The sequence below is a fragment of the Elgaria multicarinata genome, chromosome 6 (genome assembly GCF_023053635.1).
Source record: "Elgaria multicarinata webbii isolate HBS135686 ecotype San Diego chromosome 6, rElgMul1.1.pri, whole genome shotgun sequence".
In the NCBI taxonomy this organism is placed as follows: Eukaryota; Metazoa; Chordata; class Lepidosauria; order Squamata; family Anguidae; genus Elgaria; species Elgaria multicarinata.
In genome coordinates, this window is record NC_086176.1 from 61,676,040 (window position 1) to 61,703,212 (window position 27,173).

The window sequence follows — 27,173 nt, forward strand, 5'->3', positions numbered from 1 at the left end:
TGTGTTATTACTTCTGGGAAACACAACCCTATCTCTGGTAATTAATTTGAGCCTGTTTGGATGATCATGGAGGGGGAAATAACCCACCATGACTTATTTTCCCATCCATAATTGTGTGACTCCAGTCAATATCTATACCAAATTAGTATAAAAATAAGTCTGCTTTTCAAAATACTATAGCATGGGATTAGGCTATTGATCTAGCCATCAGGTAGAAGATCCCACTGTTAACTAAAAAAATTCTATCATTTAAAAAGCACTTTGGCACTATAAAAGATTAAGAGATAAGAGACAGTGAGCCAATTTGCATGATCAAAACAGTGTTTAAGCCATGGTGAGCTGCAATGCCAAGTCCTGGTCGGGGGTTGAATATGCAAAATGCCTGCCAGCACTGGGCTTAAACAACTCACATGGGCTGTTTTGATCATGTGAACCAAGTCAGCCCCTCTCAACAGGCTTAAAAATCTAACAGATATAACATAAAAGCAAAAAGAGATGGAGAAACTCATATACCATACTCATACAAACTCAAACAGAAATCCTTAAAGTTAAATTGTCAAATTGTTCTTACAATGACTAGCTAGAATGGAAACAGTTCAGAAAAGATGGAAAGCAAATGTTAGCTGGTCTCTAAGCAAAGCTGATGGAGTGGTCCCACTGCCCCATCTCTCCCTCTCTTGCATCCAGATTTATTTATTTATTTAAACATTTGTATCCCGCCCTATATCACTGGGATCTCAGGGTGGCATACAGTTGGAATGGTTTCTAATAGATTATTCCCCCCAACCCGCTTCTTTGCCCTATGAATATGCTATGTGAAAGAAAACTAGAGAATCATTGACCATCCAAACCTGGCCACTGTGGGTATGCGAGGGTTAAACAATGCTTTCATAACCCATGATGGCGGGTTCAGCCACAATGACAACACGTGGTTGGTGGCTGAATATGTAAAAGGCCAGCCAGCAATGCAGCTTATCATGGCTTAAACATCTCACGGTAGGCTATTTTCATCATGTGAATCAGGTCAAGGTCTGCTGTTAAAATGAAATAAAATTTTAAATCCCCCTAATATGCATGCGCCCTTAGAAGGCTTACATTTGTTCCTGAGATAATGTCTCATGTTTAATTTCTGGGTCTATGTAATGCAGCTAAACTCTAATGACACACATATATCACATAATATAGATTAAGGGTGTAATTCCATGCAAACTTACTTGGGAGCAAACCTTTCTGAACTCAATGGGGCTTATCATGAAAAAGATCAAGCTGCACAAATGCATAATAGTTGGCATCGTTAACATCTTTAATGCAATGCCATGTTCCTAAACCTATTTTCATGATTTAAGAGGCCTGTAAGACAAATGGCAGCAATGATTTCAGCCTAAAGTTTAAACTGGAAATTCTGAACTGAGCTTTTAAGAAAGTGTAGCTAGAGGAACTGTTTCAGTTTGAAAGCTCCTATTCAACTCAGTAGTCACATATGGGAAATATAATTTACTGTCTTTCCTCTAGGATGCAAACATCAGTTAGCAAGACAGTAATTTTGTGGTAATTTTAAAAGCAGTAGCTCTTCAAATTGCTCTTTACAAGCTATTGCAGGAAAGAATTTGGCTATCAATACTACAAAAACCAAGTTCGACAAAAGGAAAAAGCTAGGTCATAACATCATTCAGTGGGACAATCACGAAAGCCAAAATTATAATGTTTGAACGTACCATTTCCTTAGAGATCCTTCAGTTTTGAATGTCAGCATTTGCTTGAGATAGTATCCTCTAATTTTTACTTGAAATGTATTCCACATCACCTTCCCCAGAGTCACAATCACATTTTAATTATAAGCAATATTAAAATGTTAGTAAGTTTTCTTGGCTTTGGTAGGGCTAGCTTCAGAGTGGCACATACGTCTACGTGGTAATTATTCAAATGTCAATGTGATAAGCAGTTAGAATACTTTTCCCTTTCATTTTCAAATACAGAACCAGATAGAAAAGATGTGCATGTGATTGCTATTTCTACACTTTACTGAAACTGTGTGCATCAAGAGTGGACAATCAACCCAGATTCATAAACCAAATACAAATTGTTATTTCACATATCTGAAATACTCCCCACTTCCAGGCCATATATAGTTCTTCCCTACTCTCCACCGCTCAACTCACATTACTTATAGGATGGGAAGGGACAATGAGGAAAACCAAATTCATGCCTTGAACACCATAGGTTTTCCTGAACCACTGGACACTCTGCACATGAGTGGTTCATGCCCAGGGAAGCTGAGTATTACAGCCACAGATTGTGACCAAAGAGAGTTTTGGCTTTGTTTCAGTATCTTTGGCACTAAACTGGATAAGTGGAGCACACATTTTGAAGTCCAATCTGAAACAAAAGCTACAAGGAATAGCACTGCCCAAATCCTGTCAAAAGTAGAGGTAGTTTTCGTATTTGGCAGCAACTCAAACAGTATTATGATTGAAAATGCTACTGTTTAGTCCTTGAAAGTGTGTTAAGGGATGATGTCATTGCTCTTCCTCAATATAAATACCACTACTAAGAAAAGTTATTCTGTCTGTGCACACCATTCCAGTGCTATAGAGTTGAATGACAATCCATGGTCAGTCCTGATTTTCCTAAGGACGGTCTACTGGACTCAGCCACTGAGAAGATCAAACAGATTAGTAAATGTTGTTTTGGGGATAATCCCAATCAATAGTAAACATGCCCCCAAAGTTGAACAGATCAATGGCCACATCTGACCAATGCCATCAAACACCTCTTCTGACAGAAAAATGGTATCACACGCCAGTCCTATGCAGGACTTCCAAAATATAGACAATATGGATTTTATGATATATTACTGGCATAGATATAGCAATAATTTAGTTAACCACTGGAATTACAACTACAGCACAATCAGTGAGTATGTCACTTAATAAAAAGGAAGAAGAAAAAGATCCCGTATTTAAAATTGTTGAATTTAGAGAAGAGAAAGAAACCAAAAGCAATTTAAACACAAAACTCCTTTTTGGGCACAAGTACAACCCAGTAAAACTTTTTGGATTGTATTAGCTATCATTTCCCAATAATTTAGATTAACAAATAATATTTATATTGCTGTTTCCTGAACTGAATTAAGAGACAAGTGGCAACATTTAGAATATGTCACATAAGAATTTAATTTTGAAGCCATACCCCACCCTCTCTCTCTCTCTCTCTCTTTGAAAACTGTTTAATTTGAATGCTTTCCTTGCAAAATCTCAATGAAAGTTCAAGTCACTGCTGCCTTTGTACTATGATTACGATTTACTATATAGGCAGCAGAGAGCACGTAAGGAAAAGAACCAATATGTGACAACTTCAAACCTTACACAGAAGTATTGCAGAAAGGATACATGAGTTTTAGAGAAAGGGGAAACTGTCTTGTGGAAGATGTCCTATCCACGTGCCTGGTACTTATGCATCTCTCCATAGAGAGCTGCACAATTTCCTCCTTTATACCTTACTCCACAAGTATTAAAAATGAGGTTCTTGCATGTCTGTTGCCTTCCATGACTAATTTTATAGGCATACAAAGGTAGTGTAGATAACACTAATTTTTAGGTGTGTGGTACGAAGGAGTTGCAAGAAAGCTACGCTGTGAAAACAGTGTTGTACTATGGTTCGTATATATAAGTGCATTATCCCCATCGCTTCTACCCTTAAAGGGCTTCTGGTTCTCAAAGTTGAAGACAGAGGGCAAAAGCCAAGAACAGCAATCATTTAGTGGCATCCAATCCTAGAGATGGTGGTCAGGTTTAGCCAATCAGTGGGGGAAACAACACAGCTTGATTGTTTCCCCCACCCCTGTGCCTGCTGGTTGCACGACTTGGATTACCCTAATTATCCACGCTGTGGGTTGCTGTGTCGTCAAAACCTGCTATACAGCATGGGCATAGTAACTTTTCACTCACCCTACAATCCCTACTGCAAGCCATGGGGGTGAAAAGTCGCATCTGGGTTCAAACAACACAGCAACCCACATTTCAACCACAATCCAATGACAACCCACACTCAATGTTGAGTGTGAGTTATTGTGTTGTATGAAACCAGTCAATGAGTCTAACAAGAGGCAAGTAAGCACACCACCTTGTCTGATTAATTAATTATCAAAGCTAACCTACAAGTTGACGATAATTAAACAAGGCAAGAAATCAAACTGCTTTCAATGGAAGCTACAATTTAAAGGAATATACTTAAGATAAATCCTGGCTTAGAAAGCTACTATCCATAACATACAAATATATTTATAATACATTTATAAACTAATTAAATCTATACATTACACACACACAGAGAGAGAGATTAATAATCAAGTTCAAATGCTAGCTGAGGATGAAGATTACTTATGACACCTTTTTAACCTTAACCTCTGTTAGCAGGGATAATGACAAATTTCTTAGTTGCTGTTAAGGTGGGAGAATGGTGTTTTTATTTATTTATTTATTTATTACATTTTTATACCGCCCAATAGCCGAAGCTCTCTGGGCGGTTCACAAAAATTAAAACCACAGTAAAACACCCAACAGTTTAAAACACAATTACGAAATACAGTATAAAAAGCGCAACCAGGATAAAACCACACAGCAAAGTTGATATAGGATTAAAATACAGAGTTAAAACAGTAAAATTTAAATTTAAGTTAAAATTAAGTGTTAAAATACTGAGTGAATAAAAAGGTCTTCAGCTGGCGACGAAAGCAGTACAGTGTAGGCGCCAAGCGGACCTCTCTGGGGAGCTCGTTCCACAATCGGGGTGCCACAGCGGAGAAAGCCCTCCTCCTAGTAGCCACCTGCCTCACTTCCTTTGGCAGGGGCTCACGGAGAAGGCCCCCTGTAGATGATCTTAAGGTCCGGGTAGGTACATATGGGAGGAGGCGTTCCTTCAGATAACCTGGCCCCAAACCGTTTAGGGCTTTAAATGTTAATACCAGCACTTTGAATTGGGCCCGGACCTGGACTGGCAGCCAATGAAGTTGTAAAAGGACTGTTCATTTCCAGGCAACACTACCCAATCCTATGACTAATTTCCAATTTCTTAATTGTGGTGTAGAGATTACTAGCCCCAAAACATCATTTCTGAACAGCATCACAGTTTTATACAAAATGTTATAACACGTAATCTTAAGAATACGTTGTAATATAGGATAAATGGATATCTATGAAGTCCAAGTCACTTATTTTAGAAAACAAAGAATATTATAGTAATCCATGCTTCTCTTCCACAAATTAATCTTCCATGGCCAGTTTTTACACCCATGAAATAAATCACGTACAGAGGCAGAACTAGCAAGGTTCACAACGTTCTTTGTCTCTTTCCTGTATTTTAAAATAATAGTTTTATATAGTTCTGGCAAAATGAAGTCTAAAGAAACTAAAAACAGTTTTCTGTTCCAATAGCTTCAAGAACTCCTGCAAACAATTAACCCAGTTTTTTCATCCACGTAGCTGGAATTTTTAACCAATGTTGTTTCCCCACAAAGAAGGGCATTTCTAGCTTTTGAGTTAGTAATGCTGAACATTTCAAAAACATCCGATTACTACCAACAACCATTAGTCAACATTAATAAAAAATAAAGTGCAAACGTCTTGGGGAAAAGTCCCTTGTGCCAGACCACATTGGTGTAATATACTCTTAAGAACAAATCTGTTATAGATAAAAACATTAATCTACTTAATGCTTTGTATCAGAAGCCACTCAAGTTTCACCAAATATACTCCATCCTTTGTCTAAATAAACAAAGGCAGTTTTAAGAAATCTAAGGGTGTAGATTTTAGCATGGGAGCCATAAGCAATGACTATTCCACAATTCTTCACATACTACTTGCGACTGTACAACGTTACAATGGTGAAAATACTTTTTGTTTCTAACCCTTTTCAGATAAACCTAGAGACTGAATATCAGAGGAGAGCGTGACATACAACGTATGTAGTGTTATAGCGTACCCTAGTCTCTATGTATAGCTTGCCCTAATCTCTATGTTCAGAGGGGTAGGCCTTGCCTACTGTACCCTGGCCTACTGAGGCACATTTAACCATGGATCAGTGGAGGGCCTATTCAGTTCTGGTGCCTACCACGTGTAAAGATTTCCCCACGAAGATCAAGCAGGCTCCTAGTATGGAGCATTTCCGCTGACAACTTAGAACATATATATATTTGCTGTGGTGTTTCCCTGACTGCTAACATTATCAGCTACCCCTAATTATTTTAATGGGTTGTTATTGTTTTACTACTGTTATAATGTTTTATTTATTGGTTTTATTGTATTTTATCAAGATTTGACCTTGTAAATTGCCTTAGGATTTTTAAAATCTGAAATAATGAAATACGGTTTATTTTCCAGCTAAAGTAATTTATGAATAAAAATGTATTAAAGCATCAACAAAATTTAGATAAGGAGTGGCTTAAGAAAATTCAAGTAGAGGAAAGTTTGAAAATAGGGGTATTACAAGTATTTGAGTAGGGATGCTTCTAACAGTAAGTACCACCACTCCAGTGTTTGCAAACAGGATTGAGGCAAGCAGGGTTCTGTTCACCTCAATCCTGAAAACCAAGCCAAGGCTTTGAAACTTCCTTTAGACATGATCGGAAGGCAGTGGGCATTCCCTAGGCCCTGGTGAAGCATTTTTTCTCCACCAAGGACGGGAATGGGGCTACAAACCCCAGAATATCAACAGGAAATGGATGCTTTGCACATTACTACAGGGTCTGGAGAGCCTTCTCATCAGTGGAAATTGCATGCTGAATATCAGATTATTCCCAGCTCCAGCTCTAGCAAAAGAAGACACTCCATCACACACTGGGAATCATGTGCTGCCTTTATCTCCTTTCTCTTCTGTAAGGTAAGCTTCTGGACCTTGGGACAGACAAAGAGAGAGGCGCTATTGGTGGAGGCCACTCTAAGCTTTCTGCAAGTGCTTAAATTGAACGGTCACATAAGGTTCAGTTACAATGTTCATAAAGGCTTAACCCCTTTCAGGGTTAATAGCAGGATGCTCATACATTCCTTGTTGAAAGCTCTGCCTATGGGGAAATTCCTATAAAAGAAGTTTTCTAGTGAGCAATTGGAAAGGAATACGAACAGAGAGATTAATGGCACAAGTAATCAGTGTTCTTGGTTTCTTCAGAGTGGGTGGAGATGTGCTGGATATCTGAAACACTCAACCATGTTGCTGTAATGTACGTTCAGTCTCCTCAGCCTATAAGGAGCAACAGTACACAGTTGTGTCCCGCGATTTGAAGAACAATCCTATGGCTCCTGGGCAAGCATCCCAGGGACTATAGGATAGTTTAGATTCCCTCCACCGAGGTCAGAGATAGCACATGGAGGGCCGATCCTCCCCCTGCCCCCTTGCAGCCGGCACAGAAATAAACACGCTGGCTGCCCTCTGAGATCAGAAGGGTGACCTCAGAGGAACAGGAAAGAGGGGGTGTTCTGGTAGGTGGGGAGGGGAGGAGACTGGAGAGGTCAAATACAAATTAGCTTAAGCCTTCTCCAGCCTCCTCCCCTATCCCTTCGAAGTGCACTCGCTAGACAAACTAAAAAGCCAGTTTAGCAAAAATATCAAAGAATGGCAGGCAGGAAGGTGAAGGTTGCCTCCGCTGCTCCTCCACCCTGCTGGCTTCCGAGCAGCAAGGGCACTGCGCCCTAAAGTATTCATTTAGATATATTTGGTAGAACGTAGAAAAGGCAGTTTTTAAGCTATACCATTCTCTGCTACTATTATTATTATTTTGGCTGTAACACGTATTACAAGAATTGAGAGAAATAAAATGTACTGAAAACAAAGCAATATTATTAGACTGATGAGCAGGAAACGTTTTCAATGTATTTGCTAAGTGTTTTGAAAGTTGTTCTACGCAGTTTTAGGTAGTTCTATATGCAATAAAGTTGAAGAGGCTGTTTAATCTACTTTTCATTAATCCTGTGAGAATTTCCAGGTTTGAAATACTTGCGAGAATTAGTACGTGGTAAAAAATGGGGACTGCCCACCTGTTTAAGATGGGAAATGGAGCATTTGGTAATAGGGCAAAGGAGCATTCCTGCAGTTTAATCTTATGGTTAAGCCTCAAGGATTGTTCTTATATTTTGACATTTAAATTATAAACATTGCACAAATAATAGACATTGTATAATTAAGCTATTCATTGCTATAAAAAAGTTCTGTCACACAAGAGCCTGCCAAACATTTAATCCCCAGCATGTCAGTGTAAGAGAAGTAACAGAAACTTGCAAATGCTAATGACTACCCTGACTGTGGAAGAAAAAAATATGTTGGTTTCATTCCATTTTGTTAGTTACTGCTTTGCACATTAGAGCAGTGACAGCACCACACAAAAATGTAAGGAGTTGGCAAATGGGAAGACTAGGAACTATGATGTCAACCACCAAAATGGCCATCCACGCTTCTGAGCAGCATAGGAACAGTAATAGTTTGGTTCAGGAATTAAAACCTGAGGCACATAGGGCTGTTGGAAACAAATGCAAGTTTAGCTTGGCAACTCTAAAAGTCAAATTTGTCTAGCACCTTGACAAGTTACACCAATAAACAGTAAAATCCAAATTTGAAAGTATCCCACAAAGTTTGTGATGTGGTACACTCCCAGATGTTACATTTAAAGCCAAAACTAGGTTCATACAAGATCTGAAACAAGCTTATTTGAAGTGCATTTCAAAGAAGACCCATACAGATGTTTGCAATTTATGTAGTGTACACTTGTGTACACTACATAAATGGTTTGGATATTGGTTTGGATATTCAAACCAAAATGCATGGCATTACCTTCATGGCATGAATTTCTTCCAGTAACCTCTGTGCACGTTTATGGTTTTTCAGTACTGCATCTTCAGTGCCCCTGAAAATAGGGTATAATATAATATATTATGTTCAGATATTATTGGCTTTAAAATAAAGTTGTGGTAATAGTAACAGCATGGTAATAAGGCTTTTTCTATTTCCAAAATGTTAACTTCATACAAAAACTCCCATCATCCCCCGCTGAAGGCTATGCAAGTCCACCATCATCTGGAGGGGGACTCTGTATTAGATGTACAACATTGTGAGAAGTGTCTCAAAATATACTTCCAACTTTTTTCCAATCATGGGTCTAATTAAAACAATGCTAAATCATGGGTCTAGTTAAATCATGGGGCTTGGTTCTGGGCATGAACATGCCGCCTCCTTCCCTTCCTCTCTGCACAGCTGTGACACTGGATTGGAAACATCTGCATCTTCATTTAACCAACCATAGTTTGTCGTTACATCTGAACTTTTGCTTAGCTTAACCATAATTTGTAAATTTAATAGAAGTGATGGCTTTGCATAAATCCACTGTAAAATTGTGATTGTTATCCTTTCTAGAATACTATGCAGTTTATTTATTAATTTTATTTATTAAAACATTTGTATCCCACCCTATTATCACTGGGATCTCAGGGTGGCATACAGTTGCTGGTTAAGAAATGAACGGAAGCACATTCTGGCCTCTGCCTTCTAACTTCTGAACTCTGGGTTCTTCATAACCTTTGGTAGCTGGGGGAAGAACAACCCAGAATTATAACCCAAGAAGAAACCACGGGTTATAACTCTGGGTTGTTTCTCCCTTAAGTTCTGCTTTGGATGTTAACAGAAAACACAACAGGAATGGAGCATCTCTGGGTTATTTAGCGCACCAGAAGCAAGTGAGTGGCTGGAAGACAGCATGTGTGCTCACTCCTGAACAACCCATGGGTTGTTTCATCATGCAAACCGGGGCACTAACTACAAGAAGTGGTAAATTTGCTTGCTTTTCTCTTCCCTCCCTGTTCCTTTTTCCTTTTGATTTGTATCTAATAGATTGTGAACCTTGGGGCAGGGGCTGTCCAATTTTAAATTTCTATAGAGTGCTTCGAATATTTTACAGACTGAATAACAACAACAACAACAACAACAACAAGAACAACATTGTTTGAAAGGGAAGGCTTTGTTCTGGTAAGAATTCTGCAGCTGAAATGAAGCACTCAAAGTTTGTTATGACAAGCTCCCCCCCAAAATAAACTGTTTGGTTCTTGCAAGCATAAACCTCTCTGACAGCAGAGGCTAGGTGCAGCTTTTACATGGACACAGCAGGAATAAACTACAGAATGTTAACCAAAAAACGGTGAGGAAGAAAAGGATGTAGCCAGTATCACCAGATTATAAGGGCAATAGGTAATGTAAGCTTGGCTTTCCACATTTTTGCAAGGTAAGCTGCTCTTAGAATCTCTGTTTAGTGGGCTACAAGTACAACTTCTATCCCAGACATAATGAGGCATATTTGAAAGAGCAAGAAGTTGCCATCAAACTGTACCAAGTTAGCCTTGTTACTGTAATCCTAACTAAAAGCAAACTAAAACGCAGAAGAAATGGGTTTTTTTTTTATTGTATTAACCCTCAATTTGCATTGGAGTGGGGAAGCACATCTAGCCCAGGATTCAGTCACCGTGAAATCTGACTGGCGTGTTTTGCATGAAAACCATGCAAAGTTAAAACCCATTCAACTTACTTTTTTGCTTTTAATTTTGCAATATGTCTTGTAAGTCTGCGAATTGTCAGAACTCTGACCTTCTTCACTTCTTTTCTCATCTTCACAACCTATTTTGGATGGGAGAGGGAAAGAGAGAACATAAAATAAAACCTTACACAGATCACAACCAATGTGCTCTGAATTTACAAAAGATTTGAGCATAGTTAGCTACCATGCTTAACAAAAGCCTGTATTCAGATTTGTTAGGAATCCAACTGTATCCAAAAACAGATGGCTAGTTGAAGAACAAATCAGCAGTCTGAGTTCTGAACAGAAACAAGTCATGTAAAAGCCAACACATTCCTAAGCAGGCATGTCTAATATGGGTTATAGGTAGAGACAGCTTATTTGTATTACTCGTTCATTTTTATACCAACATTACCACAAAAACACCCGTACTTTCTTCTAAGCCTTTTACAGAAAAGATTTCCTTCAATTAACCACATCAATATTTTAATTTAGATGATGCTAACACATCCTTCTGTCACTTATTCTGCAATAAAAGGTACTTTGAAATGTCATTCCAAGGTGAAACACAGTTTTGTGTTGCAATAATACTGGCTATGTGTGAGCTCTCAGCCAAGAAACCGCCATTGTCAATTTTACTTCAGACACCCTCATAAAGTGCCCTCAGGCAAGGTAGTATTCTCACAGCCTCAGTCCCCCATAAATACAATAAGTATAATGATGTTGGACTCTACAGTGCTACTGCACAATTACTGATATAACGTATGCTATAAAAGTGCTAATAATAAACATAAAGAATAATAATCAACAGTTGTTATATGGCAATGTCTATATGTTAAAAAAAATCACCCTAATTTAATCCCACTAAGATCAAAGGCTATGGTGGTGTTCTCTAAAAACTACCTTTCAGAAGAAAACACGGAATCCCCGAAGAACAGAATTTTTTAAAGCAGCCCTTTCCATTTACTTTCATGTTGCTATTTATTTGTCTGGACAGCCTGAAACTCCTGATGTCAGTTCTGCAAGGAAAAGCTTAAATGGGCAAGTTGGGAGGTCTCCACGATAGCATCAGGCAGCCTTCTCAAGGTTGGCACATCAGTCAACTGACCACCAAATGTTGTCAGTTGACTATGTATTATTTGACCACAGCCAAATATTCCATGTAGGCAAAAATGCCACTGTGACAGTGGCATCTTACTTTTTATTTCCATTATACCGACATTTATTAGCAAGGCTTATACTGAGGGACTAACCTCAGAGCAGTCAAAAGGAAAAGCCAGAAACATAGCCAAGTGTCTTCCACTAGGCACTTGCTGTAGCAGCAAGCATCTCTGAGGTGGAATGGGAACACAAGCACTCATAAGTGGCAAAAATCATTTTTAATTTGCATTTTTTAAAAAATGAATAACTGAAAATTGAGGCTGGTTTTCCAGGATAAAAACCAAAGAGAACTGTTCAATGAGTCATTCACATTGTAGAAACCCTATCTACCATTGTTAAAAGCAATATCACATTTTTATTAAAATTAATTTTATTGGTGGTATCCAACACTGCCACTTTGCTTACGCAACTGATGTAGCACTATTTTACGTGGCCTCTAGCGTGATGGCAATAGCGTAAGCTGGCACAACGTTTTCCACAGAAATCTACGCTAGAGGTTGCTCACACTTATGTTATGTCAACTGCGTAAGTGGAGCAGCAGTATTATGAAACAAGGTTGGCGAAGGTATTAACATACAATTACTTATTATTAGAAGTGTTTATTTAAAATGTTGATGTGGCAGATGTTTCTTGTTTGCATGGTAGTAGGAAGAAGCATTACCCAATACCAAAGCATCGCTCTGCTCACATTTTGGTTAAAAAAAGGGTCAGAGAGTATGTTGGGCATATTTTACTTACAACGATGACAGTCTCAAAAAGGATAGCTACGTTCTGTGAAAATGTACTCAAAGCAGAACAAATATTGATGTAAAAAAAAAAGTACAATCAAAAGCCCTTAAAAAGTTTACTGTAAGGTAGAAGTGTTTGAATCCTGAAACCAATTAGTCATGAATTACAAATCTGGTCAGGGTGACCATTTCATGTTAACCAACATCCTTTTTCTTACTAGCCTTCTTCTTACTACCTACAAACAGGAAACATTGGTTTGTATGAATAGTTCTGCAGAGTCAAAATTTAAATAAACCATCCTTGTAATAGCATGTAGCTGTCCATAAATATCCTTCATGATTGTGTTTGTAAGGAAATATGCTCTCTCACACACAACTTCAATAAATAATCATGTAGAAGAGGAAAATATTTTACTCAGAAGCTCACAAAGCCGCTCTTTTAAGTACGGATATAAAAATAGAGTTTTTATGTAAAGAGTACCTAAATTAAATTTGTGATTCCCATCACAATATTTTTGGACAAGCTTTAAAGGTTTCCCTTCAAAAATTCAGGGCAACAAGGGCCAACTTCTACCACAGACTTCCTCAACTTGGTGCCATTATGCAGGTTGGGGGATGTTGGAAATTGTAGTCCAACACATCAGAAGAGCATCAAGTTGGGGAAGGCTGATCTGTCCTGTGCATCCTGCCGTCCATTCAAATTGTTCCTACTAGGCTTCTCATTTTCTCCTGTAATCAGGTGCTTAAAATTGGTAACGCAGCTTTAGACTAGACTTGCCACCACTGTTCCCTTAGAAGGGACTGGATTTTGACAGATATACAGCTGTTAAATAAGTGCTGTTCTTCCCATCACAGAATTTCCATGGCAGGAATAGCTGCATTAATTGAATTGCTGCCTGTCGTGAAGCTATTTAAAGTCACAGAGCCGCAGGGAAGAAAATGTCAGGACCCTACAATAAACTGAAGAAAGCAAATCATGGATGTCTTAGTTGATGTGGATAAAAAGCTCACAAGCTATAATAAAAAACAACAACAACCAGGCACGTACAAGGCCCACAATTTAAGGACTTGCAGCAGATCATTATATACTCAAACATATATATTTAACATCCTACCCAATATTTAATTTATTTCTTCTAGGACGTTGCATGCAGAGAGATGATATATTTTTAGGAACTAACCAAAGGTCAATGCTAACTGCTGAACATAAGAGGAGCTGTGAAGGATCAGACCAAAGGCTTGCCTAGTCCTGCACTCTCCTCCCAGAGTGGCCAACCAGATGGTTAAAGAAAACCCGAAGCAGGACATGAACGTAGCAGCACCCTCCCACTTGTATGCAAAGGCATACTGCCTCTGATCCTGGAGATAATGTATGGCTACCAGGACTAGTAGCCATTGATAAACTACTTCTCCATGAATTTGTCTAATCCCCCTTTAAAGCTATGCAAGTTGGCAGTCATCTCTACATCTGGTGGTACCAAAGTTTAGCATAGTTTTATACACCTCTATCATGTTACCAGCATTTTTCTAAACCTAGAAAGGCCCCAATGCTTTAACCTTTCCTCATACAGGAGTTGCTCCAGACCCTTGATCTATTTAGTTGCCCTTTTCTACAACTTTCCAGTTTTACAATGTGCTCTTTGAGCTGCATTTTACAATACTCTCTTAGTATTCCAAGTGTGGTCACACAACAGATTTGTGTGAATTTGTGTTTGTTTTTGTTGTCCTCATTTAAGCAAGATCACCATTTTCTGAAGGAAGCTACCTCATCGTGGTGCCCTCCAGACATTTTCGACTACAACTCTCAGTATTCTTGGCCATTGACCTTGTGCTGGGGCTGATAGTAGTTGAAATCCAAACATCCAGGTTGGGAAAGTGTGCTTTAATAGCTTCCTTGGTGCAATTCATTAACTGTTCTGGAAAGCTCTTGGATTTGGTGATACATTTCCTGGCCTGCTGTATACATTGTAGCTGAGCTTCTATTATCATGGGTTTGACTAACCCTCAAGTGTTCTGGGGAGATCTGATCCTGCTGACATTCTCCTTCAACTTCCTTTTTACCAGTCTCCTAATTTTTGATAAGTTTCCTCTGTTTATGTCAAATGTGACTTCCTTGGCAAGTTTTCCATTTACATGTGAATTAAATCTGATAGCATTGTGATCACTGTTTCTAATTGGTTCAACGAGGGTTAACATCTTGCATCAGGTCCTGGATGCAAGTTAAGGTCAGTGACAAAACTTATGGTGGTTTGTGAGTTATGGTTGAACGGAACACAAAAGCTAGGAAATCATTTTTTCAACCATAATGCCAGTCCCTATCAAACCACAACACGCCTTGGGCAAAGGGACCAGCACATGTATGGCAAGTGATGAAGGCAGGAGCCCATTGGGATGCATACGTGACTGTGGAACAACAGGGCTCTGGGACCTATCAACAGCCTGAGTTGGTATTGCCATTCACAGCAATTTTGTAGAAGTGTCTGCCCCTTTTGAGATTTCTTATTTCTTTGAAGTACAGAGGGGCACTCAACACCAGTATGCCCTTCCCTAACTTTCCTATAGAGTTTGTATCAGAGACCATATCCCACTGTTTCTCTCCATTCCAACAGCTTTCTATTATGAGCACAATTTCTCTGTTTTCCTTTAACACCAAGCACTCCCTATTCTCTCATCTCGGCTCAGAAATTTCTAGGATTAACATAGAAACAACGTATATGTTGTTCCTCTCCAAATGTCTCTGGGAGAGGAATTTTTTGCTATGGTCACTAGCACCAAATAGGTTGTTATAGGCACATATACAAACTTGTGCACATTCTCAAGACACACATTAAGAGACCTTTTAACTTTGGCAATAGTGCATTTAGGTAGGAGGGGCCCATACACACACAGGTTTCTTCAAAACAGGAGATTAAGCACACAAGAATTTAAAATGTACACTCTGGTAGTTAGCTGGTAGACCATTCGTTATAGAGTTCTAAAGTACTGGTGATTTATAGACAAAACATGCAGAGCAAATCACTTAAATGTATTTAAAGTGCATTATTTGAGGATCCATGCACCGGGATGGACTTGTGGGGAAATTTGACTGCCAGCATCCCTGACTGGCTATCACGTGGTGGCCTATTCCTACACCATCCCCATTTTCATACTCATACTCTAGGGAAGAGTCTTCCTTAATTAGAAGCTCCCAAGCCTCTGTTGGCTTTCCCCCAGGGATCAGTTTAACAGCTGCTTTGACATCTTTTCATTTATTTATTACATTTATATACCGTCCCACAGCCAAAGCTCTTTGGGCGGTTCACAAAAGTTTAAACAGTAAACATTAAAAGGTATACAAAATTTAAAAACCATCTTTTTGATATTAAGCACCAGAAGTCTGATTCACTGTACATTTTGCTTCTTTTAAAATCTATTTTAAAGTGTTTTATTCTGTTTTTATTTTATTTTATCTTGTACACCGCTCTGAAATTTTGAATGGGGAGCAGTATATAAATATTGTAAATAAATAAATAAATAAATGGAGCCCATCCCTTTTGTACAGGCTTCACTTATCCCCAAACATTCCTCAGTGTGCAACAAATTTAAACCACTCCTCCTTATACCACTCTCTCGTCCATGCATCAAATAAGAGCACACCCTAATAGATACATAAAAATACATGTACATCTTATACTGAACTAAGCCACTGGTCCATCTAGCTCAGTATTTCTACTATTCTGACCTGCAGCAGCTATCCAGTGTCTCAGGCAAGTTTATTTCAGGCAGCATGTTAATGGCAACCAAGTCTATTCCTTCTTTTCATTGATTCTGGGGAAGCTATACAATTCTGAACAAGTGTTTGGAACCAGCAATTGGCTTCATGAGGGCTAACAGAGTGAAGCTCAATATAGACAAGATGCAGGAGGTGCTGATGGTTGTTGGGTTATTGTGCCAGAACTTTTCTCTTTCTGGAACTCTGTTTGTGCTCAGAAACAAACACACATCACGCAGGTCTTACACAGCAGAGCTGGTTTATTTCCTTCAGGCTTCTGTGCAGTTCAATTCAGATCAGTTCAGATCAGCACACTGAGGCATACACAGAGAGCAGTGATCATAGAGCAGTGATCAGTAAGCAGTGATCAGTTCCATTTTACACAAGTGAGAAACTATATACACATCTTACACAATTCTTATCTACATTACATACAGGTGTGATGAGGCTAACTTAGAATCTTGGCAAGGTTCCCAGAACAGCCTCTATCTCAAGGTAATTACCCACAGATAGTCTTTCTCTGTTTAACCCTGAGATAGCCATACACACACAATTTTAATGACTAAGCAAGTATTTCTTTTCATATACTTAACAGTCCTCCTCTTGCGCATGTTGTTTAAATTGTGTTACAATCTGAGACCCAGCTTTAAAAGCATCTCTTTGTGTTTTACCATTGATACTGGTTTCCTCTGACATTGCTTCATGCCAGCCCTGAGCTTCTGTAGGTTCCATTTCCTCAAATGAAGTAGGTTCATAGGCTATTAGTAAAGCTCTATGAGAAACCTGTTTGCTTTGGTATTCATCTGAATAACGAATTGGAGCTTTGCGTTCCCTTTCTGGTCGCTTTGGCATAGTTACAGGCATAGTTTCCTCCTCTACAGTTTCTTCCCCCTCCCTCTCTTGCTGAGATTGTTCAGGAATTTCTTCTGTTTCTACAGCTTTCTGTTCTACAGGCAAACTTACATACTGTTTTGTTTCCTGCATTTGTTCATGAAAAACTACATCTCTGCTCACAATTACACTTTTGTGATATGGAGACCACAAACGATAGCCTTTTGTTTGTGTATCATATCCCAACAGTTTACATTCCAAACCTCTTTGAGCTAGTTTTCCTGGTCTGTTTTCTTTCTGAATATGAGCAAAACATTTACTTCCAAAAACCCTTATATGTGACACTCTAGGTTTTCTTTTGTAAAACATTTCATATGGGGTTTTTTTCATGTACAGAGTGGTAAAGCCTGTTTAACAAATAATTTGAGGTGGACAAAGCTTCTGCCCAGAACAGGTTAGACAATCCTGACTCTTTCAATAGAGCTCTTAACATGTTCTGCAAGGTTCTGTTTTTCCTTTCTGCAACTCCATTTTGAAATGGTGAATATGGAGCAGTAAGGTCATGTTGTATACCCTCATCACTGAGGAATTTTTTAAATTGGTTGCTAAGAAATTCACCTCCCCGGTCCGTTCTTAGATTAGCTATAGGTTCTTTAAATCTATTTTTACTCCACTTAACAAAGGCTTTAAACTTTCCAAAAGTTTCACTCTTCTGTTTTAACACATACACAAATCCAAATCTACTGTAATCATCAACAATAGACAAGAAAAATCTGTTTCCTCCTTGACTTGTCTCAAAAGGACCTGCAAGATCTGCATGAATTAATTCAAAAATTCTTTTTGTTGTTCTCTCACTATGTTTTGGAATGTTTGACTTATGACACTTGGTTTCACTGCATACATTACATTCTACATAGTTAGAACATGGTTTGATTTTCACCCCTTCACACAATTCTGGAATCTTAGAAATTATTTTATAGTTGGCGTGACCAAACCTTTTATGAGTTAAATGGATACACTCTTGGTGTGGTTTGCAATTGGCTATTGTTTTTGTTGTGACTTTGCTGGCTACAACTTCATTTTCTGTACAAGTATTAATTACATACAAAGATTCTTTCATTATTCCCTGCACACACACCTTGTTTCCCTGTTTTATAGTACAATTTTCTTCAGTAAAACAAACCTCATACCCCATTTCTGTTAACTGAAACACACTTAGAAGGTTTGTTTCTAATTCTGGTACATATAAAACACTTTGTAGTTCAACTCCCAGACAATCAAAATATACATTACCCACACCACAAATCTGGATTTTTGTTCCATTTGCAAGGGTAACACACTTTTGCTCTGAAGTAGAAGTTTCCAAGGTTACAAATGAAAGTTTGTCTTTTGCCATACTTATTGAAGCCCCAGAGTCCAAAAACCAAGGATTCATTGTCTCTTTGACTCTTGCTAGAAGACACTTCTTTTTTGATTCAGCTTCATTCATGTTGTTTTCTTCTCTCCACTTTGCTGTTGACTGCTTTTTCTTCTTGTTGTTGCAATCCCGCCTTAAGTGTTCTGTGGAACCACAATTAAAGCATTTCCTTGCCTTTAATGCAGCCACCACGTCAGAAGATTTATGGCTTTGTTGAAATTCAGCCACAGGATGTTTAAGGCTATGTTGTTTTGAAGCTTGTCTTCTTTCATAGGTTTCCAGTAGTTTTCCAGCTACATACTCGAGGGTTAAATTTTTCTCCTCTTGACTTTCCATCATGGTGACAACCGCGTCGTACGATGAATCAAGACTTGACAAAATCACATAGACTTGGTGTATAGTTGTAAACTCCATCCCTTGTGCCCTGAGTTGATTGAAAATTTCTCTCATGCTTTTCAAATGGTTTGACATAGACTCCCCTGGTTTTAGCTTCATTCCATACAGCTTCCGGGTTAGAATTATTTTACTGCCCGCTGTTTCTCTTTGATATACAGCTTGTAGCGCATTCCAGCACTCTTTTGATGTATTCAAAAACTGAATGAAGGAAATTTGAGAGTCTTCCACAGCTAATGCAATAACTGCCATTGCTTTTGCATCGTCCTTAAACCATTTAGCATTCTGTGGATCTGCTCTATCTGGTGGATCCTCTGTGACTACATACCACAGTTCAGCCTGAATCAGATACATTTGCATTTTGTAAGACCATAATGCATAGTTAGAGTCATTCAGCTTTTCTAACAATTGATGCAAACCAGACATATTAGCTCCTGCCATTTCCTCTGCTTTAGGAATTGGTATCTCACCGTCCTTCTGCTCAGAGTCCTCCTCAGAGTCAGCCGACTGAGATTATTCCTCACTTTGCAGCACTGGCTTTAGCTTGATGTCTTCCTTCATCAACAGTTTTCTGTTTTAGCAGACTCCTGGTTCTGGTTCTGATACTGCACCGTTCCCACCAAGTTCTGGTTCTTCTGCCTGGGTTAGGCTGGCGTAGACTTGCTGGACTGGACTGGGCCCATAACCTTTATTGGGTTATTGTGCCAGAACTTTTCTCTTTCTGGAACTCTGTTTGTGCTCAGAAACAAACACACATCACGCAGGTCTTACACAGCAGAGCTGGTTTATTTCCTTCAGGCTTCTGTGCAGTTCAATTCAGATCAGTTCAGATCAGCACACTGAGGCATACACAGAGAGCAGTGATCATAGAGCAGTGATCAGTAAGCAGTGATCAGTTCCATTTTACACAAGTGAGAAACTATATACACATCTTACACAATTCTTATCTACATTACATACAGCTGTGATGAGGCTAACTTAGAATCTTGGCAAGGTTCCCAGAACAGCCTCTATCTCAAGGTAATTACCCACAGATAGTCTTTCTCTGTTTAACCCTGAGATAGCCATACACACACAATTTTAATGACTAAGCAAGTATTTCTTTTCATATACTTAACAATGGTAGTACAGTTGGACAAGTTACAGTCACAATCCCCTTAAATGATCATGCCTACAGCTTGGTGGTCCTATCAGATCTGTCCTTTCATTTGTATGGTCAGATGGCATCTGTGGCTCAAAGAGTATTTAATTAGTTTCAAGTGGTTTGCTAGCTGCAGTACTTACTGAATGAATACAATCTAGACAGTTATTGATGCACTGATAACATCCAGGTTAGATTGCTATTTCCATGGAGCTGTCTTTGAAGACAGTTTGAAAACTTCTGCTGGTATAAAATACAGTGGTTAGGGTGCTGATTCGATCTTTCCGGTTGGATCATAACTCTGATATGTTTTATTCATTAGTTACCTATTTGTTTCTGGGCTCAGTTCAAACCACTAGTTTTAACTTATACAGCGATAAATAACCTGGAACATGAGTATCTGAAGAATCCGTTATTCCCTTACAAACTTGCCTGATCGTTACAATTTCCATTGGAGGCCTATGTTTTCAGATGTAAAGTGAGTGGTGGTGGCATTCCATTATGGAACATCCTTCCCCTATCAATAATCAGATATCTTCCTCACTAGACACCACATAAAATCATATTTTTATCTGTATACTTAACAGTATCTGATATTAATGAAAGGAATTCTGTTCCTATTCTCCTCTCTGGCTTCCTCTGTGCTGTGACCAATGACTTTATCTTTTGTAAGAGTGTGTGTGCATGTATAATGTTTCTGTCTAGTGTGTGTGTATATCTTGGCTGGCTTTCTTCAAAATGATGAGTTGTATGATGAGTTGCAAGCCACCTTAGAAATTATGAAGTCAAAAGCTGGTGTAGAAATATTTTCAATAAATACAATATTCTGAAGTTCAAGCTAATCTCATAAAACTGCTCCTGTTCTTTTGATTTTGTTTCCATTTCAGCTAATAATTTTGCCAGAGCTGGTGAGCCTAACAACTTCAAATTCACATGCATTGTTGTCTTTGCTTAGCAATAGCACACTGTAAAATAATGGAAAGGAAAGTTTAAGGTATCTGACTAAAAATGTAGGATGTGGATTTGGATATTTCAATTCACTATATTACAGCAGCCTCCTGATGAACATAAATGCAGCAGAGTTTAAAATGCAGTCTGTCTAGTCATCCAAGAGGGGTGATGAAATGAAAACTCAAAAAGACATCCAACTGTGCAATTGGGGTGGGGGTTGGTGGAAGGGGGGAGTAGATTGGCTTGGGAGCCTTGTGCAGACATATTTTAAAATGAAAACATTAGTATTTATAATGTGAATGTTAGTTTCTTAATAGTGCCTGGACACAACTGGGCATAGGAAATTATATGCAACAGATGACTTGGAAATAGATGCTTGGAACTGAAGATATTAAATATAGTTAAATATAGTTAAATATAGTTAAGCAACTATATGGTGAGAAAAGGGATGAAATCATGCAAGATAAGATTTGAACGGGGTTGTAAGTGGATGAGAATGGAGAAGAAACAGGAAATTGGAACCTCCTTCTGAACCTAGAAACCTGAAGCATCAACACTTTTGCTCTAAAGGTGTCCAATATGCTCTTAGTAGAAATTTCTCTAGCTATTTACAAGCATGTCACTCTCAGGCAATTATGACATTTTATGAGTATTCTTTACTATAGCTTGAATTTCAAATTTCACTTTATATGGCTGTCTTGTAATTACTCAACTACAATTAGGTTTCTTATGCAGCCAAAACAAACCTGGCACTTCAATAAGACGTACAGATTCAGCTTACTTGAGAAATTTGATCAAATATAGCTCTTGCCTCCTTTCACACAGCTAAAGGAATCCCAAGCATTTGATTATTACACTCATGGCAACCATGGTGCAGCTATTTTTTTTTTTTTAAAAAAGAACTATCTAGCACACCTCACTCAGACTAACAAACTGCATGGTAATTTAAGACATGCTTTAGAGATGGGGGACAGGGATGGAATGCTAAGAGGGTGTATTGAAGGACTCACTGGATCACTACCAAAGATTATACATTGCAAAGACCTTGTAAGGGGTGGCAAAAATTAGAAAGAAATATTACATTAGAATAAAATGTTATGCTTGGCTGCTTTGGGGGTTTGCTTTAAGTTTGAACAGAGAAAACAGGTCCAACTTAAGCTAACCCACAGCCAAGAATTTAAGAACACTCTTAGGAAAGTTTGACAAAACGGGGAAAAATGGTCCCATGAAAGGGGCATATAGCTCACAACATATCACCATGGTTAGGTCAAAATATGAGCAAAGGGCTAGATGAAAAGCATGTGAAGCACTTTTTTACTGTATTTTCAATGTGTATGTACTGTATATTGTAAGTGCTCTATACTCTTGATTGTACACTTCATTCTATTTTATTATAAAATTTAGTTTAAATCTATCACCTTAACCTCTTTGGTTATTTGAGATTAAAACAATTTGTGTACTCCATCTACTCCATAGATGGGGGAAAATACATACCAAGAGTTTTCACAATATGCAATAGTTTGTGATGTATGTTATACTTTGTCCCTGTAAAAAAATGTATATAGGAAAAACTACAATGAACTTTAAAATTAGAATAGGAGACCATATTGATAACATCAAACTTGGAATTGTGGGAGCCCACTTAGTCCAACACTGGAAAGATAAATCCACTGGAAAACACTGGAAAGATAAATATTTAAAGATAAATATTGAGTTACAAGATCATATAAGAGCAGCAACCCCATATCCTGAATTTAGAGATCGGGGGCAGGCTCTCCTTCCTGCAACATATTTAACTTCTTTAACTATTCCAAAATACAGGAAAGCCTTCATGCAGGCTAAATTTAATGTGCTTCCCTCTGCATTTTTGGAGGGTAAATTTAATAATATTCCATATTCTAAGCGCTTATGCCCCTGTAAAGCTGACATGATAGAAACGGTGGATCATGTATTGTTGTACTGCTCCTTTTATTGTGACTTTCGGCATACTTTCATCACTCCTATTTTACAAGGAATACCTGGGAGATCTGATGTGTTCTATACAGACTATCTTTTGGCTGATCAGAACTCTCAAATAACCTCTAAGGTGGCTAAATTTTGTGCTGCGGCAATTGCTTGTCAGCGTGGGATGATATCATCTGATTGTGACAATTTTTTAATCTATTAAAATATGTGGGACATATTTTAACTAATTAATCGTTACCATATATTGTTTTATTCATAGTCTGATTTTATTCTGTTGGTTTGGGAATATTATATGTGCTTATATTGTTGTGTTGTTTTGCTGGTCTTGTGACCGTAAATAAAATTCATTCATTCACAGAATAAGAGTCCCTTCATTCTGGGCAATAGAGACCATTTGAAAATGGACAGACAGAAAAAGCTACACAATAATGTTAAAGCACTTGGATGTCCCAATCTATAAACCAGCTTAAGCAGGTTTAACTGTGATATTCAGCATGTGGACTTGGATACGATCCATTCAAATCAATGAATGTCATTCTTTGAGCCTTTTTTGGCTGAATGGCAGCATAAAAATCCTTAAATAAATAAATAAATAAATAAATAAATTCTTATTGAAATCAACTATTGAGGTCCAATTCAAATGACCACTGTGCAGATGATAGCCATTTCAAAATCCCACATATGCCAGTATACTGCTTGTGGCCGTCCAATTCCTGTCTTAAGTTGTCTGAATGTCATTGCCAAGGTCAAGTATCATGGAGCCAACAGATTGAGGATTTTGAAGAATCTACCATACATCCAATGGCAGCATAATTTGGTCATAAACCAATAAAGTGAAGTAAAGCAGTGTAATAGTGTGTCCAAAGTATACAATGTCCTAATTTCAAGTTCAAAACACCCAAGTTAGAAGTTTACATGTAATTCATTTATATCATTGCTCTTTGAGTAATTACAGACAACAAATTCAAAATAAAATGTTTAATCTCTAGCTCAGACTCAGAAAAGCTTTTACATTTTCAAACCGTTTAATATATTATAGAACACTTTGTAGCTTATCCATCAACAAGTTTGATATTCCATTATTGTGTTTGATACATGGTGCTTTTCTTTAAGTGAGCTAGAGATGAGAAATTTCTTAACACCTTGAGAGGCTTGCCTTTTCCATCACATGAACCAAATGGAATCAGAGGGGTCTTTCTTTTATTTCTTTCATGCATGAGGAACTCCTGCTATGTTTGAAGTTCCAGTATAAGAAGTCATAAGAAGTCTGAACCACATGCTGACAGGCATAATCATGAAAGAGGTAGCTTCTGCCTACACACTAGAAACAAATTTTTTAAGCTGTAGGCAGAGATGTCCTGGCTCAATGGCATCTTGGCCACATTGAAGTATTCACCATATTATGTCTCAAGCAGCCACTTTTAAATTTCAATTCAGTAACCAGGTCCCACTAATTCCCAAGATTCTAAAAAGAAGACTGCCAACCAATTGCTTTTATAAATGTGAAGGAAGCACACGGCATAGATCAGATAGCTGGATTTACAGAAAAGGTTTGATGAGAAGTTAAAAAACATGGATACTTGAGTTTAGCACATATTTAAACAAGATGGAACATCACAAACACGGGGTGGGGGCGTGAAAACTAGATATCTTGTACAATTCTTAGCTGAGTCAATTTAGAGTCATTAATATGGTGGCCTTTTACCTTGGAATTCCCTGCCCCTGGAGGTCAGGCAGGCATCAACACTGCAGTTTTTGGTGCGTCCTGAAAACAGCTCTTTTCCAAGAGGCATCCCTTAATTGAGCAGCCAGGGTTTTTATTGGTATTCTCTTTTAAAATGAACAATTTCAATATGACATTTTTTTACTATTTTATTTCTTATGTTGCCACTCTGGAATTTATTTTAGGTATACAACAGTATATAAGTATTCTAAATAAATAGAATTGAAGATGGGAAGGTCAAATTACTAAATAGGATTCCTGTGTTAAGTTGCCATCCTGGCAGCCTACACTTCGCCTTTATTTTCAGTGTGTTCAGGAGCCCCAAAACAGTAGTCTAGAATGACAACCCACCTTTAATTGTAACCTGAAACAATGAGACCCAGATTTAATTTTCTTATTTATATGTCTTTTTCCCTAAGGAATCCTTGGAATAGTAGTTGTGTGTGTGTGTGAAAAATCTCTAACAAAATTCATAGCACCTGCACTAAGCTACAATTCCCAAGACCTGTAGTGTAAAACATTCCTTCAATTTCCCTTTTTTGTCCTTCTCTCCTTCCCTCTCTTTAATTTTTCTTAAAAGTAAAAATATTTACTGTATATAAACCCTACCTTTCTAGGAGTAGATTAGTAGATTGCAAAAATAATTATGTTTCCAAAAATACTTCCAATTCACAATAAAATGCAAAAAGAAAGGAAGTACAAAGAACAGCACAAGACGTAGTAATCAGTAGGAGCTGTAACTCAGTGTGACAGAGAACATGCTTTGCATGCAGAAGGTCCCATGTTTAATCCCCAGGTAGGACTGGGAAAGACTCCTGCCTGAAACTCTGGAAAGGCACTTTGTCATTGGAATAGTCATTGTTGTTGTTGTTGTTCTGCCCTTGCTATTTGTATTGTTGTTTGCAAATAATGGTCCCTCCACCATGTTGTTATAATTGCAAATAATTAAAAAAAAATACTGGGCTTGATGGGCTGATTCAGTAATAAGGCAGCTTCCTATGATCACAAATGAAAATCATAACTGAACATTAAAAAGCCAGTGTAACTTGTGTGTTCTGACTACATGTTTAAAAGAAGATTAAGAAGTGCCTAAATATCTAATGGCTTTTCACAGCCTAGGTGCCACCACTGAGGAGCACTCCTCTCTCATTCCCACTCACTAAGCCTTCTATGAGGATGGGATGAAAAGAAGGGCTTCTGAGGCAGATCTTAAAGTTCGGGTAAGTTCATATGGGAGAAAACGATGCTTAATGTTTACTGGTCCTAGGCTTTTAAAGGTTAATGTCAGCATTTTGAATTGAGCCCAGAAACAAACTGGAAGGCAATGAAGATTGTCTAAAATTGGAGTTATATACTCAGCTCTAGTCAACAAGCTGAAGCTGCCATTTGAACCAGCTCTTTATCCAGGTAACTTAACCCAGATATGAATAAGGCATGACTACTCTGGATAGGTGCATATCGGAATGTACCACAGCTAGCAAAAGGCACCCTTGGCCACCACTACTACTCCAATATACAGAAGCAATACCAGATTCATCTGCAAATTTTGAACTTGGTCTTTCAGAGTGATTGTAAATCACATCTAAAACAAGTTATAAACTGTATTGGAATTGCTCCGTTTGGCTTAGCAATTCCCCGGCCGGAGAAGGGGAGGTCTGACTTAAACAGCCCGGACACACGCCCCTTCACTGCCGCTTGTTAACCCTTTACAGTCTAGGTTCTCAAGCAAACCACGCCATACTCCAGAAGTAGGGACCAAATGCTTTTATTCTTGACACTACACACTTTCATAAGGGTCCACACATTAAGGTTAACACTTAAGAGGTTTTGGGGGGGGGGGGGAACACGGACAAAGGAATGACACACATAGGACAGCAGGGACTAATACCTCACCCTTCCCTTTCACACACTCAAGCCTAACAGAATTCGCACTCACTCCCCACTTAACCACCCACACCAGCCGTAACTCCGGCAAGGTCCCTTGCGCAAATTGTACCCAAATCTATTCTAAAACAAAACAAAACACTTAACTCTGCGACTCAACCTTTGTTGCTCACCCCGACTTGGCTTTACGCCACTCGAGCTAAACTCCTTCCCTCAGCAGCCACGTGGGGCCTCCGCCATCCAGCCGGATGCTCTGACTCATCACACACACGCTGGCCTCCTAGCACTCACAGGAAAGAGAGCGGAACCTTAGGTGTCTAAGCCTTTTATCCCTTTCTGGGACCCCCTTGTCACCAGACCCACCCTGACCAATAGAAACCCCATAGCAACCCACACCTCTCCCGAAAGGAGGGGAGAATGCTCCCAGACATTGCACAGCTGCAACTTGTTACTCTCCCCGGTACCAGTCCAGGGAGGCGTTATCAGATGCCAGGCGCTTCTCGCTCAGCACGGCCTTGGCATTTCGCTTGCTACTCCCTTTTCAGACACAAAGAAACCCCTCTCCCTTTCCCTAGGATGAAGCGAAAGATGTTCTCTTAAAGGAACCATGGGCTCAGCCCATGACATAAACCTCGACCCAAATAATTGAAATCCCCAACAAATTGTATTTCTGTCTTGTCTA

General features: G+C 38.6%; 1 protein-coding gene across 3 annotated transcripts in view; it reads right to left on the reverse strand.

Annotated features, from left to right (window-relative positions):
* SRFBP1 (serum response factor binding protein 1) overlaps window positions 1-27,173 on the reverse strand; it is a 65,226-nt gene that overhangs the window by 16,515 nt on the left and 21,538 nt on the right. For all 3 annotated transcript variants that reach the window (XM_063129491.1, XM_063129490.1, XM_063129488.1), the window contains exons 2-3: window positions 10,559-10,647; window positions 8,818-8,890 (exon numbers count right to left, since the gene is read on the reverse strand). In XM_063129491.1, the coding sequence (XP_062985561.1) occupies window positions 8,818-8,890; window positions 10,559-10,647 (162 nt within the window). The remainder of the gene's footprint in view (window positions 1-8,817; window positions 8,891-10,558; window positions 10,648-27,173) is intronic.